The following is a 16,854-nucleotide window of genomic DNA, read 5'->3' as shown; positions in this document are numbered from 1 at the left end:
TATCATAAAAATCTGGTAATAGTTGTACATATGAGAGCATTAACAAGATAGGACAGATGGATGCTGGTATGTCTATGTCCCCCACAACGCTTTGCATGAGTAAAAACATAGCTATGGTCAATGGTAGAGAAGTAACTTATGGCTCTTTTAGACCTGAGTTCATATACTGAAAATTCAGATATTATTGCCGGCCTTTTTTATTGCGATTTTGTCACTTTAGGCTTAAATGCGATTTTAGATTTTACGATTTTGAGAATAATCCTGTTTAATTCATATAAAATATTTCAAAATGCAAGTTTAAATTATTTGCCTTACAACTCTGTCGCATTTTTTCGCAATAATTTCTGAATTTTTTGTTAGTTTTTTCCTATTGCTCAATAATTGTCTGTGTAGTTCTTTGTTTTTGTCAACTACTTGTTTTTGATTGTCTCCTCTGTATCTTTTCGGATAATTTTGTATGGGATGCACAAATTATGTGTATGATAACAAAATTATGAATTTCAACAATAAAAAGTGAATAATTTTTTTTATTATGAAAATAGAAATATAAAAAGCACCATAATTATAAATAACAAGTATTAACAAGAACAAGCATTGCAAACACATCTATACCTAAAACACTCACACACTCACATACCAATCACTTCATGTAACAAAGAGTACTTTTTATAAAAGCAAAAAACATATTTGTGCAATACATAATGGTACATGAGTATGACAAGTAGATTCATTTTTAGACAAAAACTATATATTATGTAAAAGTTTTTAAACAGGAGTGGAGGCATTTATATACAGTAATTATAAAAGTTTTTAAAAAACTGCACAAAAACAGACTGTTTATTAAAAAAATCCACAATATTTATGTGAGGCAACATTTTAGATTTTTAACAAGAGTTTTCACACTGAAATGTCTTCCTATTTTCATGTCATAATTTATTTATGTTAATAAATAAACTCTTTTGGGACCCTTTATAGCTTGTTGTTCGGTGTGAGCCAAGGCTCCGTGTTGAAGGCCGTACTTTAACCTATAATGGTTTACTTTTTAAATTGTTATTTGTATGGAGAGTTGTCTCATTGGCACTCACACCACATCTTCCTATATCTATCATCATAGATACCAGGACTAAATTTAGTATATACCCCAGATGCACGTTAAAATACCTCAAGATAAATATTTCGCAACAATTATCACATAACTAAATATCATCAAGGACAGATGTACCCTGTGAGAGGAATAAATACACCTTTCAATCATTCTATACACCTGCTGCAATAGACAACTTTTGAGTTTTGAAGCATTTCCGTCAAAAACTGGTCACTTCTGTTCCAATGTTGAGTAAGTGGATGGAAAACAATACTACTATACAGCACGAATTATTCGGCAAATTAAATTCTCATAATTGACAATCAGCACTGCTGTCATTATGGAATTGTGAATGAGTACTTAAAAAAGAAACATTATTTCTAGTTTATCCTGCACAATGACAATCACTAAGATGCTTGAAAAACGTTAATAGTGCAGGGATACAGACGATCCCTTCTATTTGGTAAATGACATCATAAAGGCATGCATAATTGACGTTTTTTTTCCGCTGACAGATTAACTTGAAAGTGGTCTATTGTTTGCACCGGTCCAAACACCATATATATAGCTATCTTATTACTCATAACAAGTAAAAAATTCACTCAGCATATACAGATTTTTAAATCAGTTGATGCACACTAAAAAAGATGGGGTCAATGATAATGGACACACGACAGGTGTCAAAGCAAGACAAAAATGATTAATTTTTACTTCCATGAAAAGAATGTTGTAATGTTAAACTATGTTTTGAAGACAATTTCAACACATTGGGTTTTTCTTCTTGAAAAAATTTGCATTTATATAATTACATACTTTTGGAAACCTTTAAATTTTATTCAGCTGCTGTATATATCAAGAATCAAATGATTGTAAATTCCTCATTTTCATAAAACATTTTTATATGTTTAAGCCTCATTTCAACTCTATAGTATTTAATCTCAAAGTTGGTAGTATGTTTTGAACTAAGGTAGATTTATAATATATATGATGGTTATAGTATATAAAAATATACAAGTCCTGAGGATAACGAAATTACGAAATTTCTAAATAGTAACATGATTGATTTGAAACATTCAAAATGTATTTTTTGACTTTAAAATTACAAAGACATTTCAAATGACATAAAATAAATAATTTTAACAATGATAAATGATTATCAAAATTATAAAACATTTAACAATATGTGGAATGTAAAAGATAATCTCATTTTGACTTATTTCCTAATGCTTTTTTTCAAATATAGTTAACATGAATAATACTGATAACAATCTTTTTTGTGTGTTCTTTAAAAAGACCAACAGAGATCAGGACTATACTAGAGCCAGGTCTCCAGGGTACCAGCTTGTGTTCTTTAAAAAGGCCAACAGGGATCAGGACAATACTGGAGCCAGGTCTCCAGGGTACCAGCATTTACCTGCATCAGTGCTGTGTATGTTGTCAGCTGTAATGGAGATTTAATTTCTGTTTAATGACAAGAAATGGCAATTAATATTATTCACTCTCAAATGAAGGAAGCATTATTTATTGCACATATATAAATGATAAGCAACTGAATGGAAAAGAAATACTAGCAGTATCTATTTCTTGTGTTGATTTTTTCAGCAAAGGGCTTGAATTATAATAATGCTTCTGCTGTCACTTTCATCAAAATATTTTTCAGTCTAAAATATAATTCTTATAATTTCAATCAATGGTCTATTGCCATTTGGACAATCAAACAACAGATTCCACCAGCTAAAGGTCACCTATGAGTGTACAATTTTCTCCCTTTATTGACAACCATTTGGTGGTCTTGGGCCGTTGGTCAGGTTTTTTGTCTTTTTGACACTTTCCCTTTTCCATTGTCAATTCTATTATTTGATAATCATTAAAGATTTTAACATATATCCTTTATTTTGATTTTTAAGTGCACAGGTCATTTACGAGTTGCAGTGTGACATATAACGCAATTAAATGTTTTACCTTATTAAGTACAGGTTTTGAAGAAAGGACATTAAAAATTCCTGGCCACCCAACATTCTGAAATGAAATGGAAATATCTTCAAGGTGATAACAACATATAAACAAAGTTCAATTTATTACTTTTTGTTAAATGTCTTAGACTTTATTTAGATCTTTACAGATTCTATGCAAATGTATCATAATAAATCTGCAAAATAGCAATTTCTGTAGAAAAAAATATAGTTTAAAGCATTTTAGTATTTCATATCACACAAGATTTTTTAATAATATGTCTATATCTATGTTGAAATAAAAAAAAATGTATACTTAATGACATGGAGTGAAACTATGATGTCCTAATAATCTATTAAAAATTTCAATTTATGCCAAAAAATTAAAGATTTTGACAACATATTGCACAGTAAATATTCAAGGCAAATAAAAACACATTTAATGACTTTATCTAATGTCAGTTATGGTTTTAAGACTAGAGAGTTGTATATTACTTCTCAAGTCTTCAATTTTTTCTTAAATAATGTGTCTTCACTGGCTTTTCCCCAGACTAAGCATTATAAACCCCTATATTTCTCAAAGGTGTTTGCTACTCTTGTTTTTTACCTTTATTCATGTAGTGTCCTTAAAAAATATGCCCACTAAACACCACTTTTCTTTCCATAGTTTTATTACAAATAGTTTAAAAAGAACATTTTTGAAGATCATTTAACATCTTTAGGTTTCATAGTTTCTAAAAGAAAAAGTTGTCATTATTAAATGTATGGAAAATTTAAAGACAAACATTTTTTTGCAATAGTTAGTATCACAAAAACAAGGACAACAAACCTTTCCTTTTTTCTTGCTTTTTAGTTCCTTTATTTAAATACTGTAAATTAAAGCTTGTAATATTGAGGCAAGTAGCAAACATTTATAACTAGAGTCTGTGTCGCTCACCTTGGTATATATATGTGCATATTAAACATATTACATAAATGGATTCATGACAAAATTGTGTTTTGGTGATGGTGATGTGTTTGTAGATCTTACTTTACTGAACATTCTTGCTTCTTACATTTTTCTCTATCTATAATAAACTTGGCCCTTCTGTTACAGAGGAAAATATTTTGTAAAAATTTACCAAATTAATGAAAATTGACTATAAAGGGATATAACTCCTTAAGGGGTCATCTGACCATTTTGGTCATTTTGAATTATTTGTAGATCTTACATTGCTAAACATTATTGCTGTTTACAGTTTATCTCTATCTATATTAGTATTCAAGATAATAACCAAAAATGGCAAAATTTCTTTAAAAATTACCAATTGGGGCGCAGCAACCAAACAACCAGTTGTCCTATTCATCTGAAAATTTCAGGGCAGATAGATCTTCACTTGATAAACAATTTATTCCCTGTCAGATTTGCTCTAAATGCTTTGGTTTCAGAGTTATAAGCCAAAATCTTCATTTTACCCCTATGTTCTATTTTTAGCCATGGCGGCCATCTTGGTTGGTTGGCCAGGTCACCGAACACATTTGTTAAGCTAGATACCCCAATGATGATTGTGGCTAAGTTTGGTTTAATTTGGCCCAGTAGTTTCTGATAAGAAGATTTTTGTAAAAGTTAATGACGACGGACGCAGGACGATGATGGACGATGGACGCCAAGTGATGAGAAAAGCTCACTTGGCCCTTTGGAAATAAGAAGATGTGGTATGAGTGTCAATGACACAACTCTCAATCCAAGCTACAATGTGTAAAAAGTAAACCATTATAGATCAAAGATCAGCCTTCAACACAGATACGCTCTGTGTTGAGGGCTCACACAGAACAGCAACCTATAAAGGGCCCCAAAATGACTAGATTATATCAATTAAAACTGAAAAACCAAGGTCTAATCTATTAAATACAAATGAACCACATCAACAAACAACAACCACTGAAAAACAGATTCCTAACTTAGGACAGGTGCTACTTCTAGTAAAGTTTTAGAAATTGTAGATACAAATGTATTTGCACATAAATGTACCAGTTGGTTTTTTTTTGGTTTCTTTTGTATATAGATTTTGTTTCAGTCATTAGAAACCTTTATTCTAAAAACTCAGAATTTTTTTTTTTATTTTAGCACAAATGATCATTTGAGACAAAAATTTTAAATTTTTAATACCATGTATATAATATTTTGTGCTTACATTTTGTGTCATGTTCTGCATACATCTATTAGCAGGAGTTCTCCTATCATCAATAAACAATGGACTTTTCCAATGATCATAATTTGTCTCTAAAATGTACCATTTGCCAGCGTCTGCCATATTCCAAACATTGACAGCCTTGTTCCTATCCCTTGTTATCACACAGCCCTAAAATGACCAGACAAAGCTGCTTTAAGATAAGAAAGATAAAAAACGGGTTCACCAAATTTGTTTTCTTGCTACATATTAAAATAGGTAAATTCACAACACTTTCTATTATAAAATTACGTTATCTGAGTTATCTCCACTTATTTGGCAAAAGTTGTAAAATAATGAATCAAACACAAATGTTTTTTTTTTTTTTTTTTTTTAGAAATTACACATCTATAATACTAAAATTACGAGGTCCAATTTGTCAGCCGTCATCACGTAAAACCGATGAATCAAAGAATTCAACTTTATATATAACTAATATAGTACAATGATGTTGATTAAAAATTACACCACTCTAGGCCCATTTGTTTTCCACGTAATTAATATTGCCAATAATTAAGAAGTTCCGGATCGAGTCCGACACCGATACCAATAGTATATTCACCTGTTACCTATTACCTTATCTGTACGTTCCGCATCTGACAGGCGCACCACCAAACAGTGTATTTAGAATTTTGCTGTATACTGTTGAGTAAAAAATACTCCATTCCAGGCCCTTTTGTTTTCCAAATTATTAATATTACCAATAATTGAAGGTTCCAGGTCGACGGGTTTAAACAGAAAGATTTTGAAAGCTGAGAAAACTGTGCACCTTATACATGTTATAATCGGCATGACTTTATCAGATGACAATACCAATACTAAAATAAGGCATACGCATAGTTATATATCAGTCACGGACCCGCGATATCACGGGTGTGTTCTAGTTTCATTGAAGAAATAGACCAACCTGTTACTGCTACTTCAAAACCAAGATGGAGGAAGACACCTGAGCCACCTTAAAGTGAACCTTAACCAACAGAATGGTCATAATAATTCATCTCATTATTTATACTCACAACTTTTCTTTTTTCAATGGGTTAAACTTTATCACTAGTTGATGATTTTGTATAAATTAATTCAAACTGATGCTGTAAGGTATAATGCCTACATTGATGTTTGTACTAATCATACACCACTAATTTATCAAAGTTTTGAAAACAGGAAGTATGTGTCATATAGATCAGAAAAGAGATATCGCAATACAATTTATCACTGACCAAATATGAATAAGTTTTTCAGTTCACCAGTACATATAATGGAGAAATGTGCAATGGTAATGTATTACAAATGATTGAGAGTTAAATTTATTTTACCTGTCCAGTTGAATTTCCACCAACTATGAAATAAGCTGGAGCTAACATCTGGGTCATTGTTAGATTTTTCTTAGCTTCTTCATAACTGTTAGAATACAGAAGGGTATCTCTGGTCAAAAATCCCATCCACTGTCCTGATCTTAATCCAAGTATCCATTCAATTATTCCTATGGAGCAAAACATATGCCATATTGCTATCTGAGTGAAGATTAGGGGAAAAAAATATTTATAAAAATTCTTCAAAGCAAACAGGCCATCTGTTGTTGTTTATCATGTTTATCATTAACAATTTTAAAGGTAACTAATAGTAACACTGAAAATGGTAAAAATACTTTATTTCTTGAGGACAATAGTCTATTTGCAAATTCCCATAATTGACCCTGTGATTAGAGATCCCTTTTTTGGTTGTCTCCCTTAATGAGGGACATTAATTTTTATTTACAATGGAGAGCTAGCAGAAAGAGCAAATTTACCTGTGGGTAATGTGAATAATCTTTAAGGTATACAAATCTTTTGCCAAGTTCTTATGAAGGAAAAAATATGAAAGATGGACATGTGAATTCGATAAAATATCAAAAAGTCTAAATGCAGTTGTAATTTGCATTTATTACAGTACTTTCAACCCAATTCTCTGAATGAAAAGAGAAAGATAAAAATTATCAAAGAAAAAAATTTCTTACCAATGAAACCTCCGTTCAAGTCAAATCTTTCATTCATTGACAATGTAAACACACCCTGAAACACAGAATCGTGAAAAAAATATATTCAAGTGATACATTTTTTATTTGGAATATACTATTGTTAATTTATACATTGGATTTCACTATATTAAGTAAATGATAACAGTACTAGTTGTAATCTGATATAAGGTGTAATTTTCTTTGAACCAAATATTTTACAAAATCCAACGTAAAATTACTACAGGAGTTAACAATTGTGCATATGTACTGCCAGAATTGTTATTGGCTTATATACAAGAGTCACAAAACCCACAATTTTTCTTTACTTTTCAAATGTATCTTTTATTAAATTTGACAGATACATCAACATAGTTTGATAAATATTCAGGCTTTTTAAATTGTGATAAAAATCAGCAATTCAAATTTACTGTCTATATCTTAATAAAAACATTAAGGTGTTATATACTATAACTTTAGATATAAACTTACTGGTTTAATAGCAGTTAAGATACCAATATAACCAGCATAATGTACTGCCTTAAACACGGTCTTCCCACCCTTCTGGTAATCAACATTCAGTATCATAGGTCGTAGAGCTTCAGTTATCTCCCATGTGTGGTTTTTAATGTCCCATCTATAATGCAACATATTTATAGGTTATCGTTGGTTTTTTCAACAAGATTGATTTTCTCGTTTGAGCCGGTCACAGTGAAAGCGAGAAAAGCAATCGAGTTGAGATGACCAATGATAATCTGTTTATGGCTATTTTACCTATGACGATGTTGTCAATTTCATTAGCAACACCACATGGCTCCTTAGTTTCTAGCGATAATTTTCCATCTCAAGCGAGTAGCATGATATGAAAAATTATCACAAAAAAAGATCAAAGGAAAAATGCATAAAATAGCGATTAATATATATAAAAATTTACACAGGAAAAAAGCAATGCTTATTTTGACATAATCAACAAATATAAAACTTAGTAACTTAAAAATAGTTCCAATAAAATCTTTAAAAATTTCTAAATTCTGTCAATTGCCATATAGAATGAACTGCACATGGATAGATACCCCATATCCTTTGTTTTTCTATTAATCAATCCCTGCTTTTTATTTGCTTCAAATTAAAACTTAAACAATCAGTTCATTCAGAAACATTTCCTGCTATCAATACTTGAATTAAACCATAGATTAAAACATGCCTTATTTTGAAGAAAACAAGAATGTGTCCATTGTACACAGATGCCCCACTCACACTAACATTTTCTATGTTAAGTGAACCATGAAATTGGGATCAAAAATCTACTTTGGCATTAAAATAAGAACAATCATATCCTAATGAACATGTGTACTAAGTGTCAAGTTGATTGGACTTCAACTTCATCAAAAACTACCTCAACCAAAAACTTTAACCTGAAGTTGGACAGACGGACGGACGAATGGACAGACATTCAGACCAGAAAACACAATCCCCATAAAAGGGGCATAAAAATCTACTTACCCTAAAAATAATCCAAAATCTAGATTTCTGGCATGGAACAGTTTTCCTAAAGAAGAAGACATTTCTTGTTACAAAAAAAAATTAAATGTACAGTAAGTATAAATATATATATATACCGGTAATTTGTCTAAATATCAACCTAGCAATGTTAGATTTGCAAATTTTTTGTTCTTTCCTCACTGGGATTCAAACTCATGCTTCTGAGATATCGTTGCACCAAATCCCATTGCACTATGTCCTATGCGCTAGCCCACTCAACCACCTAGGCTCTTATATATAATATGTAAACAGCAAGAACTAAATTTGTGAATTTCCCTAAAAACATCTGATGAGAAAGGAAAGGTAAATAAAGGAAATTGGAAACAAAAGAAAGATAACTGGGATTAAAGAAAGATAACTGGGAATAAATGAAAGATTATTGGGAATGTATATTTAGATATGATATAATCTTCTTGTTTTGTAAAATGTGTTACTGACCTGCATTGTCTTCTGCAACAATTGATGTACAAACTGTGAACACTTCATAAAACAAATTGTAGATAATTACTTCCCCTGAAATATAGAATTATCTTCCTTAGTATTTCTTTAAAAATGATGATGTTTTCCAGAAAAATGGAATATAATAAGATGATTTCACCCAATATATTATCAGTTCTTTTGATGCTTGAATAAATTTAAGACAGATGAAATTTGTCTAAATATGCTATATGATTTCTTTGGAACGGTGACCGAACCATTTTTAACCAACATTTTTATGTCAAAGAAAAAAAACAAAAAAGGAAATAAGAAAGTTTCACTTAACAGTATTCAAATTTTTGTATGCTTTATGCGATCACTATACGCGCTTGGCAACAAGCACCAATGCATTTTTTACAACTGTGGATTAATTTATTTTTGTGGGTGCTAATTTTTGTGGATCAAAGAAAAATCTTATTATCCTTAATATTTTGATTTTTTTGCAAAAGATTGTATACAAGCCTTTATAAAATTAACACTTCCTTGAACAGTTAAATTTGTGGTTTTTATAAACCTATGTAATCAACCCAAATTGGTACCCCAAAATTAATTATAAATCTACAGTTTTGCCCATAAAATCATACCTAATCCTAGTCCAGAAGCTGTTGCAATTCCTCTCATCTCATCAGCATATGGCTGTGGTAAAGTGGTGTCCATGCTATCCTGGGGAATAATGTAATATACTAAAGTATCATTTGCATATTACAGTGCAATAATATTTCTGCTTTTACTCATGTCCAATCCCCATTTGGGTTTATAACATAAAATTTGTTACAGGACAAAATTTACACAGTTTGGAGGTAACTAATTAGGAATGGTTGATCATAACAGTTTTGGGAAGTTCTGTGTAGAACATTTTGATTTAAATGCCTTTAAATTTATTTTCATTGCCTTTCTCATCTCTTTGTCCCGACTGATGAAGTTTATGCATTAAATGTGTCATGTAAATAGCACCATCTCTTCTTTTGTTTTTTAAGAAGAAAGTTACCTTTGGTTTAAACTATATTTTATACATAGACCTATAAAATCTTTATAATGTGTAATCATATTCTATTTGAATCAGAATCTCATGTAAAAATATCTTTTCAGAAACATTTCAATAACTTTTAGCAATTTTTGTGATACTACATGTATCTATATCAATCAAAATACAGTTGAAAGTAAATTCACATCCTCTCGATGGAGAGAATGCTTTTATTTGTAATAAACATGATATCAACAGACTTTTTTTTACATTTGGTTTTTAAACACACACATCAAACTGTTACCCTAAATATGATTCATTATTGAGAATAGAATGACAATTGTGTAAAAAAAAAAAAGCAGTGATCTTGACATTCAAATGCAGCTATCAAATATTCTAATATGACTTTCTTCTTTAGCTTTGGATAGAAAGCCATGTTCTAATTCCAATAAAACATTGGCTGCACATGATTGATGTCACGATTGAAACTTCAACGTCAGATAAACTTTAAACTAGAGATCAAAATGGACAATTTCAATAGGAAATTGAATAAAAGTATTATATAAGTAAGTTTAAATGTGTCTGGTCTTTTTTTATTGTTAAACTGCTGATTTTCTATAGCACTCAGTATTAAGATATTGACAAATATAATGCCTACCCATGTTAAAATGAGCATATTGCATGGCATGAAAGAATTATTTCTTAAATAAATACCCCTTGTTTGTTGAGGTAGTTGATTATTGTATTAACAGTCCCATTGCCAAAGTCTTCAGCAAACTCTATAAACTTTTTTAGCAACATTTTTATCTGAAAAATAAAAGGAATGCACAAAAATTATACATGAACCGGTATGTATTCATGTAAGTGTGTCAAATATGTTAGTTTATCAATATTCTTATTCAGAATAATCTAAAATAATCACCATATCAAATATATTTTCAATATGTTTAACGTAAGAACCTACAAAATTTAAGTAGTATATGCTATAAATGTGCATTGTATTAACATCAAGATTTGTATAATGAAACATGCAAAATTAGAATAACTTGCTTCTTCTAATCCTTAAATGTTGAAAACTTCTTCCGATCACAGCTAAAAAAAAGATATGTTTTCATAGAAGATTTAAAATAAGAATTCTAGAAAGATTGCAATGTTTAATCCTGTAAGGTCAGAGTAAGAAAAATATATACATGTAACAGAAATCATTAAAAGTGAAAAATTGAACATTTCTATGGTTTTGCCAGGTCAACATATTCTACAGTTCTAGAAATCTCATTATCTGTTTTTTTCAGTATTTGTAAAAAATTTAAAAAGAAAATAATTCAATTTTACATTGACTTTTAGCAAACATCTATTTTTCATTTTTATTTGAAATGTTGATGGTTATGTGTTGGTAATAATAATACATGAACTGTATATCTAATTTTTTGTGTAGACATTTCTTCACTGTTTTAATAAACATAATTATTTTAGCCCCCAACTGAGTTTATAATTTGTGGTAACATAAGGTTAACAATGCAATGTATTAACTAGAGGCTCTAAAGAGCCTGTGTCGCTCACCTTGGTCTATGTGCATATTAAACAAAGGACACAAATGGATTCATGACAAAATTGTATTTTGGTGATGGTGATGTGTTTGAAGTTCTTACTTTACTGAACATTCTTGCTTCTTACAATTATATCTATAATGAACTTTGCCCATTAGTAACAGAGAAAAATATTTGGTAAAAATTTACATAAATTTACCAAATTAATGAAAATTGTTAAAAATTGACTATAAAGGGCAATAACTCCTTAAGGGGTCAATTGACCATTTAGGTCATGTGGACTTATTTATAGATCTTACTTTGATGAACATTATCGCTGTTTACAGTTTATCGCTATCTATAATAGTATTCAAGATAATAACCAAAAACAGCAAAATTTCTTTAAAAATTACCAATTGGAGGGCAGCAACCCAACAACTGGTTGTCCAATTCATTTGAATATTTCAGGGCAGATATATATTGACTTGATTAACAATTTAACTCCTTGTCAGATTTCCTCTAAATGATTTGGTTTCAGAGTTATAAGCAAAAAACTACATTTTACCCCTGTTCTATTTTTAGCCGTGGTGGCCATCTTGGTTGGAAGGCCAGGTCATCGGACACATTTTTCAAACAAGGTACCTCAAAGATGATTGTGGTTAAGTTTGAATTAATTTGGCCCAGTAGTTTCAGAGGAGAAGATTTTTGTAAAAGATAACTAAGATTTACGAAAAATGGTTAAAAATTGACTATAAAGGGCGACCATTTCGGTCATGTTGACTTATTTGTAAATCTTACTTTGATGAACATTATTGCTGTTTACAGTTTATCTCTATCTATAATAATATTCAAGATAATAACCAAAAACAGCAAAATTTCCTCAAAATGACCAATTCAGGGGCAGCAACCCAACAACAGGTTGACCGATTCATCTGAAAATTTCAGGGCAGATAAATCTTGACCTGATAAACATATTTACCCCATGTCAGATTTCCTCTAAATGCTTTGGTTTTTGAGTTATAAGCCAAAAACTGCATTTTACCCCTATGTTCTATTTTTAGCCGTGGCGGCCATCTTGGTTGGTTGACCGGGTCATGCCACACATTTTTTAAACTAGATACCCCAAAGATGATTGTGGCCAACTTTGGATTAATTTGGCCCAGTAGTTTCAGAGAAGATTTTTGTAAAAGATTACTTAGATTTATGAAAAACGGTTAAAAATTGAATATAAAGGGCAATAACTCCTTAAGGGGTCAACTGACCATTTCGGTCATGTTGACTTATTTGTAAATCTAACTTTGCCGAACATTATTGCTGTTTACAGTTTATCTCTATCTATAATAATATTCAAGATAATAACCAAAAACAGCAAAATTTCCTCAAAATTACCAATTCAGGGTCAGCAACCCAACAACAGATTGACCGATTCATCTGAAAATTTCAGGGCAGATAGATCTTGACCTGATAAACATATTTAACCCAAATCAGATTTCCTCTAAATGCTTTGGTTTTTGAGTTATAAGCCAAAAACTGCATTTTACCCCTATGTTCTATTTTTAGCCGTGGCGGTCATCTTGATTGGTTGACCGGGTCACGCCACACATTTTTTAAACTAGATACCCCAAAGATGATTGTGGCCAAGTTTGGAAAAATTTGGCCCAGTAGTTTCAGAGGAGAAGATTTTTGTAAAAGATTACTTAGATTTATGAAAAACGGTTTAAAATTGAATATAAAGGGCAATAACTCCTTAAGGGGTCAACTGACCATTTCGGTCATGTTGACTTATTTGTAAATCTAACTTTGCCGAACATTATTGCTGTTTACAGTTTATCTCTATCTATAATAATATTCAAGATAATAACCAAAAACAGCAAAATTTCCTCAAAATTACCAATTCAGGGTCAGCAACCCAACAACAGGTTGACCGATTCATCTGAAAATTTCAGGGCAGATAGATCTTGACCTGATAAACATATTTAACCCAAATCAGATTTCCTCTAAATGCTTTGGTTTTTGAGTTATAAGCCAAAAACTGCATTTTACCCCTATGTTCTATTTTTAGCCGTGGCGGTCATCTTGATTGGTTGACCGGGTCACGCCACACATTTTTTAAACTAGATACCCCAAAGATGATTGTGGCCAAGTTTGGAAAAATTTGGCCCAGTAGTTTCAGAGGAGAAGATTTTTGTAAAAGATTACTTAGATTTATGAAAAACGGTTTAAAATTGAATATAAAGGGCAATAACTCCTTAAAAGGTCAACTGACCATTTCGGTCATGTTGACTTATTTGTAAATCTAACTTTGCCGAACATTATTGCTGTTTACAGTTTATCTCTATCTATAATAATATTCAAGATAATAACCAAAAACAGCAAAATTTCCTCAAAATGACCAATTCAGGGGCAGCAACCCAACAACGGGTTGACCGATTCATCTGAAAATTTCAGGGCAGATAGATCTGACCTGATAAACATATTTACCCCATGTCAGATTTCCTCTAAATGCTTTGGTTTTTGAGTTATAAGCCAAAAACTGCATTTTACCCCTATGTTCTATTTTTAGCCGTGGCGGCCATCTTGGTTGGTTGACCGGGTCACCCCACACATTTTTTAAACTAGATACCCCAATGATGATTGTGGCCAAGTTTGGTTCAATTTGGCCCAGTAGTTTCAGAGGAGAAGATTTTTGTAAAAGTTAACGACGACGGACGACGGACGACGACGGACGACAGACGCCGGACGACGACGACGCCGGACGCAAAGTGATGGGAAAAGCTCACTTGGCCCTTCGGGCCAGGTGAGTTAAAAATGGACATTGGTGAAATTATTTTAGTACCTTTTTTGCATTGAAATGTGGATTATTGCAAACATAGCAAACATTTGAGTGATAAATACATGACAAATTCCTGATAAATGTTTAAAGTTTATATACAGTGAATCCTGTTTAAACTGTGTCTCTTCTGGACTAAAGATTGTGTTCGGTTTTGGCCGATGTTTGGTTTTATCAGGTATACAACGCATACAGTTTGATATGACAGTGCTTTAGAACATGTTTTGTTGATGCAGGTTTTCAAAATTATGCAAGATTTGGTGTAGCCAGGTTTCACTGTATATATGTCTTTCAAAACTGATGGCTACTTACTTGACTTCCTTTATCCTTTGCTAAATTCTGCCATCTTTGTGTTGGTGGAAGGTCAAGGTTTAAAACATATGTTGGAACAAGATGGCTAAATGGAGAAAAAAAATTCTCGTAATATTTATAATTCAGTAAGTTTTTTGTCAAATCTAAAAAGGAGAGAATATTCTTATCACATACATTCTTGAATGAAGCACAGAATATTGAGGCTAAATAAAATAAAACATTGATTTGTTTAAGGGCCAGGTAAAGGACTCCTCCAGGTGCTGGAGTTTCTCACTGCATTGAAGATCCATTTGTGACCTTCGGCTGTTGTCTGCTCTACGGTCAGGTTTTTGTCCCTTTGACACATTCCCCATTTCCATTCTCAATTTTATTGGTTCTAAGTTTAACCATAGATTAAGGCATCTGTGTTAAGTGAGCTTTATGCAATTGACAACGCATTATCTAATAAATCATTTATGAGAGGGGTAGGAGGGGTCCTGATCCTGAAATCCCGGGCTTAAAAACACGAAATCCTGAGGTCCCGAAATTTAGAAAAAAGAATTCCCGGATCCCGGAAGGGTCTATCCTGAAATCCAGAGCTTAAAAACACCTGATCCCAGAGTCCCGATAAAGGTCCTATCCCCCCTCATTTATTTAGAGGTTAAATAATCTTTTACAGAATTGAATTGAAATACTTTAAATCTATTTATTTATACATATTATAAATACTAATAAGGTCTTTTCAGAGATTGATGTAATAATTTAAAAGAAAAGAAAAATGTGTCTTACACAAAAACTCTGACTCAGGCTTAAGTTATAAAGGTGCATAACTCTATAACAGTAAATGACTTACAGCCCTTATTAAAATTGTATGAGTTTCATGGACTTTGATGGAGACAAACTTTTAATATTGAGTAACCTACCTTTTTTCAGATGGAGGGTAGGCATTGGTCACACAAGTCTCTTTAAACTGAAAAAAAAAATAAAAGCTCTTGCATCATCAGTTTTATAACAAAAAAAGTTTATATTTGCCAGCATTGTATTACAATAATAATAATTGCAAAACAAAATAACTTTCGTGGATATTTGATTTTGTGTGGTTATGTCAAAGTGTGGGTATCTACATGTACCAGCCTACCCTTGTGAAAATAGTGCAGGATATCACAAGATTTCCCCAGGATATCTCAGGATAATCTTGAGAAAAATCACAGGGCAATCTTGAGATATCCTGATCCTGAGATAGGGTCAAACATGGGACGGTATTGGAACAAGGATATTCCAGGGATATCCAGGGACCATCCAGACCATAAATTTCCTAGTAGAAAATCCTGTGATAATCCTGTTCTCAGGATTCTCAGGTCCTGGTCTCAGGAAATTATCCTGATGTCAGGATTTACAGATTTGCTTGCATTGGGTTGGCCCTGGGATAATCCTGGTATATCCTGTGAATATCCTGAGAATGTCCTTAGTTCAGGACCAATAAATGTCTTACATTAATTCTATAAGAAATTACAAAATTTGAGTAAAGTCCTTTTTTTAATTTTTCTATTGCAAATATTTTCTTAAATTAGTTTAAATCCATATTCCTCATTCTAAGCAAGGGCGGATCCAGCCATTTCAAAAAGGGTGGTTCCCAACCCAGAATAAATGGGGGTCCAACTATATGTCCCTTTTCAAATGCAATGATTGTCCTAAAAAACAACAAGACCCCTCCCTTAAATACGCCACTGAATGACTGATAAGGTATGTTTGCCCTGGTACACAGGGGCTCGTTAGTGAGTCGCATGAGATCTTACTGTCAATGGCGGTATCTTATGTTTTTTTTTATGTAGGTTACAACCGCCATTGACTGTTTGAATTACATTACATATAGTTAGGCAGCAACCATTTAATTTTTGCAGGGTGGGGGGCTATGGATTTTTTTGGAAAATAAAGTTTGTTTCTAGTTTTTGGAGAAAAAAAAATTGTTTTTGACCCTGAGAAAAAAA

The 16,854-nt window shown here is 31.7% G+C and overlaps 1 protein-coding gene across 1 annotated transcript in view; it reads right to left on the bottom strand.

Moving 5' to 3' along the window:
- Window positions 1-509: 509 nt before the first annotated feature.
- LOC139485378 (acid ceramidase-like) overlaps window positions 510-16,854 on the bottom strand; it is a 21,671-nt gene continuing 5,326 nt past the window's right edge. The window contains exons 2-13 of the mRNA XM_071269825.1: window positions 15,790-15,836; window positions 14,888-14,972; window positions 10,934-11,026; window positions 9,840-9,918; window positions 9,217-9,291; window positions 8,740-8,785; window positions 7,729-7,873; window positions 7,240-7,294; window positions 6,560-6,726; window positions 5,211-5,378; window positions 3,047-3,103; window positions 510-2,525 (exon numbers count right to left, since the gene is read on the bottom strand). Of these exons, the coding sequence (XP_071125926.1) occupies window positions 2,436-2,525; window positions 3,047-3,103; window positions 5,211-5,378; window positions 6,560-6,726; window positions 7,240-7,294; window positions 7,729-7,873; window positions 8,740-8,785; window positions 9,217-9,291; window positions 9,840-9,918; window positions 10,934-11,026; window positions 14,888-14,972; window positions 15,790-15,836 (1,107 nt within the window). The 3' untranslated portion in view covers window positions 510-2,435. The remainder of the gene's footprint in view (window positions 2,526-3,046; window positions 3,104-5,210; window positions 5,379-6,559; window positions 6,727-7,239; window positions 7,295-7,728; window positions 7,874-8,739; window positions 8,786-9,216; window positions 9,292-9,839; window positions 9,919-10,933; window positions 11,027-14,887; window positions 14,973-15,789; window positions 15,837-16,854) is intronic.

This window comes from Mytilus edulis, chromosome 8 (genome assembly GCF_963676685.1).
Source record: "Mytilus edulis chromosome 8, xbMytEdul2.2, whole genome shotgun sequence".
Lineage (NCBI taxonomy): Eukaryota > Metazoa > Mollusca > Bivalvia > Mytilida > Mytilidae > Mytilus > Mytilus edulis.
Note: the sequence above shows the minus strand (reverse complement) of the source record. Positions and strands in the feature narration are given on the sequence as shown.